At 40.5% G+C, this 14,348-nt stretch overlaps 1 protein-coding gene across 31 annotated transcripts in view; it reads right to left on the bottom strand.

Annotated features, from left to right (window-relative positions):
* Nucleotides 1-14,348, bottom strand: part of ANK2 (ankyrin 2) — a 3,034,032-nt gene that overhangs the window by 1,086,106 nt on the left and 1,933,578 nt on the right. For all 31 annotated transcript variants that reach the window (XM_044061567.1, XM_044061562.1, XM_044061555.1 and 28 more), the window contains 2 exons: nt 4,092-4,190; nt 1,234-1,431 (listed from right to left, as the gene is read on the bottom strand). In XM_044061567.1, coding sequence (XP_043917502.1) covers nt 1,234-1,431; nt 4,092-4,190 — 297 coding nt within the window. The remainder of the gene's footprint in view (nt 1-1,233; nt 1,432-4,091; nt 4,191-14,348) is intronic.

The following is a 14,348-nucleotide window of genomic DNA, read 5'->3' as shown; positions in this document are numbered from 1 at the left end:
TTCTCTGCTACTTCCTTTATGGGCACCTCAAATGTAATGAAACCATATACTGAGTGATACTTCGGTTCATTACAGCAACGTATAGAGGTTTGTTCAAAATTATATATATCACACATGCCAGCCAGAATATTCTCTTTCTTTTCATTGCAAAAACAATGTGTCCTTTAATACATATGCCTGTAGCTAGAATGAGTGATAATAAAGCTGGAGTGCCCATTAATGTATATAAAAAAAGAATATCCATTTCATGTTGAGTACGTTTTGTGCTTTAAGTCTGACAAACACTGGTTTTATTTCATGTGCATCAGAATGGTGCAAGCTAGCTTAACCTAGGATAAACAGTAAGCAATCATATACAGGAATTCAGAATTTGTAGATGAAATAAATATTTGTACCAGTAAAGTGGCTAGAATTCATACAAAGTTTGAGCCCATTTTGGTTTGAGGGAAATTATTCTCATCTTTTTGTTTTTTCACTCTTGGTATTTCTCTCCTTCAAAATGAATCATTGCCGTAACCTGTCATAAAGTTCCAATACTCCTTACCACACGTATCAGCCAATATATTGCACTGAGCTATTATATATGCTGGTTTACTCTTCCAGTACAAAACACTCTACTGGCAACCCCCAAACAGCACCTATACTGCACAGAATTTTCATTAATAATTCACTGGATAAGGGCGCTGCTGTTTGGGGCAGTGTTGGTCTACTGGCCTATTAACGATCTGTCTGTCTGTCCTTGAATGGCTGGATGCTGTCCACTGTGCATCAGATGCACAGTGAGAAACACGGCCCTCCCTCTTGGACAATGATCATGAAGGTCTCTAGTTTTCTGAATTATAACTCATTTGCTTTCAGCATACATTTGGGTAAATAGTACCTCAGCCTACTCCGTCTATTATGAAGGACAAGGGCTGTTCAGTAGCCCCTCTACTGAGTAAGCAGACCTTAGGAGATTAGTTTGTAATATCAGTATAACACTATTACAACACATCCTCCTGTTAGTCTTCCACTCTTGTCTATGTGAATTTATTTGTATCGTATTTGCAACAATTTTTAAATAATATCCTATGCAACATGTGGCAATCATCATTAATGTGTCTTTAAATCTATAATATTGTATCTAAAAAAGTAGGAATAAAATTTGTGCATATATTATCCGTGTTGGTAGGTGCCCTATAGCAAGTGTATATGTGCATAAATTCTGCACATATGGTTTCATTGTATGTTTACCAGTGCACGAGCATTGGGACTGGCCCTCTTGTCCAGGAGGAGCTTGGTGACTCGATAATGGCCACAGTGGGCAGCAACATGCAGGGCTGTCAAGTAATCCAATGTGACATCATCAACAGGAGCCTTATGTTGTAGTAGATGTTTGACGCATTCTACGTGGTCACCTTGAGCAGCCATGTGAAGCGGTGACAATCCATTCTGTATGGAAGAAAAAAAGAGAAAGAAATGAAAATATATGAGGGAGTTGCCATGTAAAGGCTTTCATAGTAAACTTCAACAGATTACATACAACTGAAACTTAATTTAACTTACATAGCATGCTACTCAGAGAAAATAAGTTCAGTCCGGGTGCAGTATACTATAGCAAATGCAGAATTTACACTTTTCAGGCAATGAGTTGTGGTTTAAAAGTCTAAAATAAGACACACACATGACTTTTCAGTATCAAACGCTGTTCACCAACACCGTCCATTGCCTGCAACCACTTTAACAATTTACTACTGAGTTCGGAGCATTCATTCAGAAAAAAATACAGATTATTTAAATAAACACTGGGCAAAAGTTTCCTTGTCTTGATTCCAAGCTTTGCTGAAGTCCACAGCTTCTTATTGTTTGGCCAGAAGGAATACAATAACTTGTACTCAGTTTCAGAATGCGTCTCGCTGTTTACAACAATTCCAAAGATTTGGCAGACAAGCAACAGTTAACAGCAGAAAAGAAACCAACAGTTATGTGGTCCAAAAGTACTAGTTCTACAATAAAGTGGACCTCAGCAAGGAACATGCAACATCGTAGTCTGAAAATATGATAAATGCATCTATAATTGGAGGAAGTCACGACTTGCACCAAACATACTTGGCACAAGTTAATTCTTCACATGGGTGACTTTTGTAAATTCTGCTCTTTATTTCTGTATTTGCACAATATGTATACAATATGCTCTGTCACTTACACTGGATCCTAAAGAAACAAATGTTTAATGTTCCTATAAAATGAAATATATTGACTACATGAACTGACTAATTCAGTGTCACTGTGTTATTGCTTATATAAAAAAATTACCAGACATAAACTCAGCTGAAAATAAACTATTAATCTCTTAGCTATACACAGTTGCTGTACAAACTGCAAAGAAACTTCACCAAAGAAGACATAGTTGGAATGCAGCTTTGCTATAACAGAATATGATATTCAGCACTGCTGTTTTGTGGAAAATAATCATTTTCATATTGCGCTGCCTAAGACATCTTTAAAATGTTATTCAGTACCTATTTATTCCTTCCCAAGGGCATAGACACATGACAGATCCACCACCACATACACTTTTAAAGTCTGATTTACTTTTGGGGATCCCAGGACCAAGTCCATCAGTTCCATAACTTGATTTTTAATTGCAAGGCACACTCTTTTGTTAAATCATCGGGAACAAAAAAAGGTATACTATCCAGAAATGTGCAGTGTCTTGAAATGGTGCTACACGTTAATGTACAGTCTCCAAAGTTCTGGCTACACTACTGTAGATAGTCTAATGCATAAACAACCAAACTGGTACAGTAATGGCACTAGTAAAGAACCAGTTACTGCAGACCTTGTAGTAGCAAAGTCAAATAAGTCTGTGTAGTCTGACATTATTGGATGTTGTCTTTAAAGGGTAAATTAGATAACTCAAAATAAATTTATTATGAAATTGAGTTTGGCCCTGTTGGGGTGGAATGTAGCTTGTGGATACTGCTTAATAAGTATAAATTAGCATAAATACCAGTCTTGTACCTATTCATTTAAATGGTATTATATGATTAATGAGTTTGTTTAGATTGGCCTAGTAGCTAATTAGACTGCTTTAATATTAGATCCTGGACAGACTAGCCAGTTCACACTTCTTCATATTCACACTCTGCCTTCTGCCCCTGCTCCAAATGTGCAGCATGTGGACATTGGCAATCGCTGTAGTCAGTCTCCACTGATGTGTTTTAGGTTTTTGGTAACTTCTGTGCCGATGCCTCTCCCTTAACTGCTTGCTAGTTGCTGCTCTGTAAGTTCTACCTGCTTTACAAAATTAATCTGGGTCTCAAAAACTTGTCTGGCCTTCATGGCTTTCTTCCTACTGCACTCTTCCTCCTCACTATGTGGGGGAGGGTGCTTTCCCTGTTGGCCTGTGTAGGGTAGTATCCCTCTGATATCTCTACCCCTTTACCCTGCTATCTTATGTCCCAATTTTACTAGTATTTCACATACTACAGTTAACTGTGCTCTATGGGATACTCATACCTCTCGGTAGTCCTTCAAACCAACACTCCAGGGACTTGTCTACCTTTATGCTGTCGCCTGTTAACCTCTTTTCCTCACTGCAGAGGTTTGAGGGTTGTCTACTACCACTGTGTCTACAGTGCACAGAGGTCTGTGTGTTATTCCTACTCTTAGAACGTCTCTTTACTCTTATAATGCCTCTCACACATACAGCTCCACATGTTCTGTTACTCCTGCTCTTATTAATTCTCCTAAAATGAATACACTGCAAACAACTCTGTTTTGTTACCCCCTGTTTCTATTGCTTCTCTTTACTCCTATAATAATTCTCAGTCAGCATATCACATCTAGTTAATATATTTCTAAATAAATGCAAATATACAGATAACAAGCATGCATGCAGGCTTACAAGTGTGATTAAATCAGAACAATGAAACAATATTTCAATTTTCAAATAAAATAAGCTATCAAATAAATGGGAAAATACATCTTTGACATAATTATGTAGCCTGTTTAATATGTTTGCAACAAAAAAGCAAGAGACCCTCTTTGAAACTTTTTTTTTTGCGACATGCATGACCTTCTCTTATTTCAGTAGGAGACAAGATTACCTTAGTCCTGGCAAGCATTGGTGCTCCTCTTTCCAGTAGAATCTCAACAGTTTGATCATGACCACTCCGTGCAGCACAGTGGAGAGGAGTCAGTCCATCCTGGCAAAAAATGACAGCATCATGTTAATAACTCACTATAGTGCTGAAATTAGTCTGGCTTTGTCACACACAAAAGATACAATTAAAAGCTTTCACCTGCCAACTCTCACCTCATACCCACCTTTCTTTGGGAATTTTACCTGGGAGTACTGGTAAATTTGCTTAAACTCGACTCCATATCAGAAATACAAACAAAACCTGAGGAAAGTGTTAGTAGAGGTTATAGAGGATTTCCATGCAGTATTTAATTCTACTTGCATACAATGCTGTGGTGCTTAGGTGAGTAGGACTGCTGTCACAGTTACTCTTTTTGAGACTGGGTGTCCGATGTGCAAAATTAAGTTGCTTGAAGTATAGTTACCCTCCAGTACTTAATGAGACAGGCTTTGATAAAGAGTGTTACTTTCTGTATTGTTAAATACTCAAAATACAACTTTAATGCTAGTACTTTCACTAGAGCTTAATACTGCTAAAACCAACAGGTAACTAAATCTAAGCTCAGGCCCAAAGGATGGGAACACAACACTGCATATGGAGACATAATTGTCAGTCTGGCAGTTAAAGCACAGTACTGAGGAGAAAATGATACTGAGCAGCTGAAGTCCATTACTAAGAAAGACAGGTGTACTCTCCAGTCCAACTGGGGAATCTGGCCATTTTGAGGCAATGTTACAACTGCCTCATGTACACAGACAACCCACTCCTCCTACCATCAAGCACTAATACATGCGAGAGATGCAATTATACAACCACAAACTGGAGGCTAAGCTCTCTCAAACCAAGACTGGATCAGAAAGTCAAGAGGAGAAGGGAAATACTTGCATCACACCACCAGTCTCACACAGACCCATTAAACCAGCACTGGTAAAAAAAACACGTAAATACATGAAAACATACTCGCAGGCTCTAAATAAAAATCTGCAAAAGCAACAGAGACCTCCACAGCAGACATCCAAACAACCTCCACCCCCAAACACAAACCATGAAATACATACTTCACAAAACCAGTGTGCCACGCAATCACAGACCTTAAGGCAAAATGACATACCCAACATACAAGTAATAGGTGACTCTATAGTCAGGCACACTGACATCCCACTCACTAGGCTGAATAAGGAGAAGGTTACTGTTAGCTGCCTGTCGGGTGCCAGGATCCGCCACATAATACAAGCACTCAGGTCACTACAGAACAAGTACAAATATGACTCTGTCACTGTCCATATGTTGGTGTGAATGACCTGAGCCGTACCTCCCTGGACTACATGAAAAGAGACATGGAAGAGCTCTCTGATCATGTAGCCCAGGCCGGTATGACCCTGACCTTGAGGAGCATCTTGCCCTCACCAAGAATGATATCACAGTATAAAGAAAAAATTATCAATTTTAACAATTGGCTAAGTTTATGGTGTCATTCAAAGGGGATCCAGTATCTGTTTGACTGGGATGACATGCTCGACAAGCCATGCTGCCTCACTAGAGACGGCTTGCACCTGTCATCCTTAGGCTTTTGAATACTGGCCAAGACTCTTGCCACCTCATAGTGCCTTTTTTAGGCTTAGTGGTTAAGGTGCTCACCTTATAGGTGCAAGGTACAGAGTTTTATTCTCACATGGGGTAAATGGGTAGGCTTAAAGTGACCCTCAAGGGCAGTTGGCCTACTGCTAATCCATGAACCTATGACCTATCACCAGATATCCCTAAAATGGAATTAGAGCAGATTTGCTGCAGAAGCTGAACTTGATTTTACAGCTCAAATGGTGTAGTGGTACATTACTCAATGCCTGATGTCTAAACCTCAAAATGCATGCACTCAAGGCACTCCTCAGTATGGAGAAAGTCGATATATGCGCAGTAACAGAAACCTGGTTTAAGGCTCCAGAGAGCACCCCAGCACTACCAGGCTACAACTCATACCATACATTTCAGCCACAGAACCTGGGCCAAAATACAAAAGGCGGGGGTGTATCCATATTCATCAAGGATACCTGCACCTCCAGGTTAGTGGCACAGCATGATGCTTCAGAGATCATCCAAGTGCAACTAACAACAGGCAAAACTGCAATTCAAATTGTAGCTTGCTACAAATCACCCACCATGTCACAGGACCCCCATTCCACATTTTTGGAAATACTGGGAAACAAAGGTCCTACCAAACACCTTAATATTGGGTGATTTCAATTACTCAAACATTAACTGGGAGAACTACTCAAGTACTAACTCCCTTGCCCAACATTTCCTTGAATTTATAAACTCAAATGCCCTGGATCATCTGGTCAACACTCCCACCAGAGGTGACAACATATTGGACCTGGTCATCACCAACATGGGCGACCGGTGTTCTACAGCGGAGGTCAACCCCTCGCTGGTTAGATCTGACCATAAACAAATCACTTTGGATATTCACTTTCCACCCCCACCCCTGGACAAGAAATCCACAGTGAAAAACTTTTCAAAAGCAAACTTCACATTACTTAAGACTGAGGTGGAAAGTTTCAAAGCCCCCATGCTAAAGAATAACACTGTTCAAGCTGCAAAATCCTTTACTAATGCATTCTATGGGCACCTACAAGAATGCATGGATCGTGCTATCCCAAGCAAAACCAAGACTCACTCCTCCAAGAAAAGGAAACCAGTCTGGTGGACCCCTGCCATAAACAAATTATACAATAGAAGGAGGACACTAGTACAGAAAAGAGTAAAATCCCAAGAAGGGAAGACATCCCTGATCAGTATCAGCAAGAAACTATGATCCCTCATAAAATCATCAAAGGCGAGCTTTGAAAGAAAAATTGCCAAGGACTCCAAAGATAACCACAAGGCATTCTTTAGCTATGTCAAGAATCTAAGTGGCAATGCTCAGATCTGCTCAGAGTTGGTGCAGAATGGCACAAAATACACTGAACCAACCGATATCACCAACATCCTGGCTGACAGGTTCAGTGCAATCTTCACCCCAAAAAGGTCTCATAACCATACTAGAAGAATGTAGAGCCCCTGAAATCACAGACACTCAAGTTAAAACAGCCCTCTCCAAAGCCAAAAACACATCATCAATGAGACAGGACGGTGTTCCAGGCTGCGTCCTACATGAGCTCAAAGACGAACTAACCCCTCACCTAAACACACTGTTCAAACTCAGCCTCTCCACAGGCTATGTACCCATAGAGTGGTGCACAGCAACAGTTATTCCACTCCACAAAGGTGGAGCCACAACAGACCCCAGGAAATATCGCCTATAAGCCTGACTAGCTTGGTCTGCAAGGCTATGGAGCGCATTATCATGGAACTCATTAACAGAGACATTGGAAACCTCCAAACACTGGACCCTACCCAGTTCAGCTTTATTAAGGGCAGATCATGCCTGCTAAACCTGGTGGACTTCTTTGAGACAGTTACCAAGGCTATAGATGAGGGAAAGGTGGTACACACAACCTACCTAGACCTCACAAAAGCCTTCAACACCATTCCCCATTCTGGCATTATAGACAAGCTCACCAAACTGCAAATAAAACCCTATGTCACAAGATGGGTTGCCAACTGGCTCATGGACAGAACCCACATAGTGAGAGTTGTGGGAGCTAGGTCCGACTCTAAACTGGTTACAAATGGCAACCCCCAGGGCTCAGTCCTAGGACCCCTCCTGTTTGGCATATACTTCTCAGACATACAGGCAAGCACAGGAGGACTATGGCTGACCAAGTTTGCAGATGACTGCAAACTAGGGGCTATAATTGACTCTCAGGCTGACACAGACATCCTCCAAAAGGGTCTCACTGAGACAGATACCTGGTGTCAAAATCATGGCCTCAAGCTAAATGCCAAAAAAGTGCATAGTCATCCCCTTTGGAAAAAACAAAGTACCCACAAACTACCTCATAGGTGGTAGTCCCCCAAATATGGAAGACATAATAAGGGATCTGGGGACCCAAGTAGATAGTAATCTCTCCTTTGATAATAACATTACCAAAGTGGTTAGAAAATCCTTCTATGTGGCCCACCTAATCACAAAAGGGTTCGCATCCAGATCAAAAGAGGTCATTGTGCCCCTCTACTTATCACTCATCAGATCCATCATAGAGTACAACTCCCCATTTTGGATGTACCTTACAAGACACCTGCAACAGCTGGAAAGACCACTGAAGTACCTCAACAAGAGGATCACTGGCCTCAAACAGATGCCCTATGCAGCTCGACTGAAGAAACTCCAGCTGTACTCAGTTGCATACTGCCTACTCAGAGGTGATCTCCGGCTGACATACAAGGCCATGTCCAACCCAGAATTGATGGACATGCTCCACCTAAAGAAAACCATATCCCTTCGAGCCACATGCTCTAGGGATCTAAACCTCACCACAACAATAAATAGGACGTGCTGGAAGGATAGATTCCTGTCCCAGAGACTTCCCATGCTTTGGAACAAGATTCCAGTCTACACTAGGCAGAGCTCCTTGCTAACACTCTTCAAGAGAAACCTTGACGAGTGGATGGGAAACAGAAAGTTTACCCCAGGGATCACTTCAGAGGCTGAGGAAACTAATGTAAAGGAGCGACGTAAGCCAACACATTCTGGCTAGACTTATAAATGCCTTCGGGCAGATAGCCTAGTACCTGCCTATGAACCTATTAAATAACTCAGTCCCAAGTTTGATTCCAACAGCCTCTCTTTTTCTATAATTATTTATTTAGTTATTTTTGCTTTATTTAAAATATGTAAACAAGACCCAGTGGCTTTTCTCATATATGAGCTCATTACATAAAATGTATATACAACAATACATATACCACATTTAAAACAATTTATATACAGTGAAAGGATGACACATAACCCAATATGATCTTCATGGGTGATCTCAACTACACCTCTATAGATTGGGAATCTTTCACCAATTCAATGCACAAGCCAATTGATTCCTAAACTTTGTTAATATCAACATCCTGGAACAGTTGGTCCATTCTCCTAACAGGGTTACAAACATCCCTGACCTTGTACTCACGAACACGAGGGAGTGAAGTTCCTCACCCAATGTAATGTCTTTGCTCATCAGATCTGACCATAAGGCAGTATTGCTTGAAATAAAAATTAAACTTGGGGACCCAGTGAAACCAAAAACCTTTAGAAACTATTCCAAGGCTAACCTCTGTCTGCTAAGTGACACCTTGGCTAAATTCCAAGCACCCCCAAACACAGCAAACACCATACCATATGCTGAGCTATTTACAAAATCCCTCTACGGCCATATTGATAGCTGTATAGTGTGAGCTGTGCCAACTCATATTAAGAATAAGACACACTCAAAAGACAAGCCACCCTGGTGGAATCACAGCATCAGTCAGTTATACAAGTAAAAAAAAAACAAATACAGCCAAGTGGAGGAGGAAAATAGCTCTACATACTAAAAGCCCCTGACCAATCTAAACAGGCAGCTAAGAGGGTTAATTAATACAACAAAGGCTACATTTGAAGAAAAAATAGCTTCTCAGGTGAAGGACAACCTCAAAGCATTCTACTGTCATGTATAATAACCTCAAGGGAAATATGTAGCAATGTACATAAAGGGCATCATTCAGAATGGCTGATAAGTTCAGCTTGAATGTTTCCCCTCGCTCCCCCATGAGAGCCCAAAGGAAATACCATATACCATAATCTCCTCAACCATTACTAGGGAACAGGCCATCAATGCACTTTACAAGGCCAAAAACACTGCATCAATGGGCCCTGATAACATCCTGGGATGCTTACTGAACAGCATGAAACATGACCTCTCCTGTTCACTTGAATCACTTTTCAACTGGAGCCTACAATTAGGTTTTGTGCCCAAGAAATGGAAGATGGCCCCAGTCATTCTTCTGCACAAAGGAAGTCCAGCTAACTACAGGTCCATAAGTCTGACCAGCCTCATATGTAAGGCAATGGAAAGAATCATCATGACTTGATAAACGATGACATAAGTAACCTGTAAATGCTGGAACCATCACAATTCACCTTTGTTAAAGGAAGGTCATGCCTATTAAATCTGGTGGACTTCCTTTAATAGGGTCACCAAAGCAATGGATGAGGGCAAGACTGTGCAAACAGCTTACCTCAACTTGGCCAATGCTTTTGATACAGTAACCCCACTCAGGAATTATAGACAAGCTCATTAAATTAGGCATAAACCCTTTTATCATCCAATAGATAGCCAACTGTTTCACTGATAAGACCCAGGAGGTTAAAATAGGTGAGGCCAGCTCCACCAAAAGGCCAATCACTAGTGGAGGCCCCCAATGCTTGGTACTGGAGCCGCTCATTTGGCATCTATTTTTTCTGAAATGGAAGCAAATGGTTTATGGCTGACTAAGTTTACAGATGATTGCAAACTGTACTAGAGCCGCTCATTTGGCATCTATTTTTCTGAAATGGAAGCAAATGGTTTATAGCTGACTAAGTTTACAGATGATTGCAAACTGGGAGGTTATCATCAACTCTCCTGCAAACACTACCATTCTTCAAGAAGGCCTATCTATGACTAACAAATGGTGCCAAAGCCTTGGTCTTAAATTCAATGCTATGAAATGCATAGTTGTACCCGTTGGGAAGTTAACCATTTTGGCTAATTAGCATGTTGATAATACGACCCTAAGAGTCAACCCAGTTGTTAGTGATCTGGGTATGCACGTAGATAGCAGCCTTATCTTCTTTAAGTTGTGCAACTCATAAGTAAGGGTATGGTATCTAGGTCCAAAGAGGTCATTGTCCCACTGTACTCTGCCATTATTAGACCACTCATAGAGTACAATGCTCCCTTTGGTATGTAGCTGATGAGGCATATGCAGCAACTAGAGAGACCTCAGAGCTTCCTTATAAAAAGAACACAAGGTGTAATAAACATGCCTTATACAGAGCACCTTAAAGCCCTTTCTTTCTACTCCGTCTCCTACAGATTGCTAAGGGGTGATCTATGCCTGGCTTATAAGGCATCTACAAAACCTGCATTGATGAATTCCCTGCATATTCATAAGTCAAACAGTACCAGAAATACAATGTCTGGGGACCTGAATTTTGTCTGTGACTTAAACAGAACATGCTGGATTGACAGATAATTGCCCCTCCTATGAAAGAGGCTTCTCATCCATGTGAAGCTGAGTTCATCTATTATCCAATTTAAGCATAACCTAGACCAGTGGATGAAGAGCAGGAAATTTAGATAAGGCCTGGCACCCATGTCCCTTACGGACAGAGGTAGCTTAGAAATGTCTGGTCCTCAGAACGTCATTGTTCTTAGCTAGGCTTAGAAAAGCTCCAAGGGTCTTAGCCTAGTAACAATCTATGAATCTAGGAGAATGTTGCAGTTCTTGATTAATTCAATAGATATAGGCTATTTCTTTAGGCATACAGTATTTGTGAGGTGGTGGCTGTCAAGCTTGGAATCAAACTGATGAAATGTTTTGTAGAGGCCTGATGTTCAGTGTAAGTGAATTCCATAGCTTAATCTCCCAAAGTAGAATTCATTGTTAAACATTCTAAGGAGTAGTTAAGAGGGAACAGATTGAATGGATGTGTGTTTTAAGATGTGAGACCATGGGCAATGGTTTTATTTCTATGAGGAGAGCTCTGGATGACACAGTGCCTGAGATACATAATGCATTATTAGTTAAATATTAGCATGTAAATTAATAAACAAGGGGGTGCGCCAGCTATTTATGTAATGAGTTCATCATGTGCTGTAGGGAGTGTAAAGCAGTGTGTTTGAATGAGAACCCTGCAGCTTTTACTTAAGACCTGAAGCCTATCCGAGTTCATAATGGGCAATACAAACACTACTGGACATCTATAGTCTAAGACTGGAATAAGCACACCTTTGGCAGTAGTGAATTTTGCTTTGTGTTTTAACAGATGGAAAATTATGTGGCAGCTGGCCAAGACAGACTTAAGTTTTAAAACAGATATGAGTTTAGAAGGAAAAGTGAGTTGCTGATCAAGCCAGAAAACTAAACCGTTAAACTGTTGCACTCAAGTGAGTGAAAGAAACCCCCTTCCCCACAACGGTGACACTACTGAGGAACCTTTGAATGCTGCCTATTATAAAAAACACTACTTCTGTCTTTTTGTCATTTAATAAGAATTGTACAGAAGTGAGCCAACACTGAATAGGTCTGAGGTATGTTCCAAGTGCAGAAGTAACGTAAGTAAGTGTGCAATTAGGAAAAGCACAGAATTGGATCATTGGCAGAGAACAAAGAACAGAGAAAACGCTGAGGGATGTCAAGGATGACATCCTGAACATGAAAGATGTTCCTCCATACATCCTGATTTTGCCTCATACTTCTGTCCTGTCCTGCCCTATGTAAAGTGGCTTTTTTTTAATTCTTATTTAGTTTTATACTTGCTGTTAAGAACATGCAAGTTAATGCAAAATGTATTGTTCTATTACATTTCTAAGTGAATATGAGTAACATTTACAAAGTTGACCCCGATTTTGGGCCTTTATTATGTCTTATTTTGCTTTCTATAGAATTCTTGAATAACAAAGAAGCTGACATGATATAATGGATGTGGCCTTTGGCTTCATGGATATATATACATATATACACCAAATTATAACCAGCTGAAGTGAGAGCTGAGAATTTTGAAGGTTTTCAAATCTGCTGTTTTAGTGTAAATGGCCATTTCACCTCATGGTTTACCAAACTGTCAGGGTTGTGCTTGATAGATTTAATGACTACTAGAAGATATGTGACCTGTTGCGGTAGAAGGATGTTTGCCAGAAACTCCAAAACTCCAGAGCTGCACTGCGGTCTTTTTGTTCAGTAAGACAGATCCAGTCAACGCCTGCTAAAGCTGCTGGAAGTAAGGTTCCTGATCATGCCTGAAGGATCTAAATATAAAGGCTGATTCTGGGACTTTAGTAACAAGTGTGTAAAATACATTGGAGATGGTGTGGTGACCACTAAAGTATGGTGGATGAACTGTGGGGATTGGGGAGGGAATGAGGGTGATCATGCTAAACCCTTGTGGGACATTGGTTAGTCACAACCCTAACGTTAGCTTTGACCTCTGAGAAGTGAATGCTAAAGAGAAATGGCTGAAGGACTGAACCCTGGAGTACTCCACTAATGACTTGTCTTTTGGAGGAGGTACAGCAACCCACGTTTACCTCCTGTGTTCTATTTGTAAGCCAATTTGTTATCCATTGAGTTACAAAGGGGTTATTATTTAGCTGGGAGAGTTTATCTAGGGATGTCTGAGTGTGAGACAGTGTCAAATGTTTTTGCAAGTTCCAGATAGCCAGCGTGCACTGATTTGCACTTATCCATTACCTTAGTGACTTTTTCAAAGAAGTTGACCAGGTTAAGTAGGCAGGACCTATCTTTGACGAATCCTAAATGGGATGGGATGAGTTTGTAGGGCAAGTATATCTCTATTTATTAGTTCCATAATGATGTTTTCCATAGCCTCACAGATGCAGCTAGTCAGGCTTGTGGGTCTGTAGGTACTGGTGTATGCTGTAGCTCCACCTTTCTGCAAGTGAACGGCTGTTGCTGGTTCTTCATTCATCTGATATAAAGCTAATTTTTGTGGCTAATGTTAAATAGCCTCGGGGGGGGGGTCTAACAATTCATATTTCAGGCTGGCAAGAAGGACCCTGGTATGTTGTATGTCCCCATAAATGCAGTGTTCTTGGTTTTAGATAGTGTCTTGAAAACTTCTTCTTAGAAGATTTGAAAAGGGGCCAGATATGGGTATCTGATCTGGGAATATTGGGGGGGGGGGTAAAACAGGGTTGCCACCCTTTTAAATATCAAAAATGGGGCATTTTTTATGATAACATTATATTTTGCAAGAAAAACATACCTACAATCGGTGCAAAGGACTGGAATTCATGTTTTGTCAAAATAAAACCTTCATGTTGTAGAATTTAGTAGTTTTTGCTATTTTACATAACATTAGGACATTTCAGGCACAAAATAACCTTTTTATATAACTATTAGAGAAAATATACAAGAAACAATTTTTGTCCTAAAAACCTCAGGACATTTTCGATTTTTCCATGTTTTTTTCACAGGTCGCAATGGCCCAATGAGAGACAGATGGTAGCCCTAGGGTGAAGTTCGAGATAAATTTGTTCACTTGTAGTTGTTTAGCTATGCCCTCTGGGTTTGAATGTGTGTTATTATTCA

This window comes from Protopterus annectens, chromosome 2.part0, assembly GCF_019279795.1.
Source record: "Protopterus annectens isolate FY-2018-M chromosome 2.part0, PAN1.0, whole genome shotgun sequence".
In the NCBI taxonomy this organism is placed as follows: domain Eukaryota; kingdom Metazoa; phylum Chordata; order Ceratodontiformes; family Protopteridae; genus Protopterus; species Protopterus annectens.
This window is presented reverse-complemented; position numbering and strand designations above follow the sequence as displayed.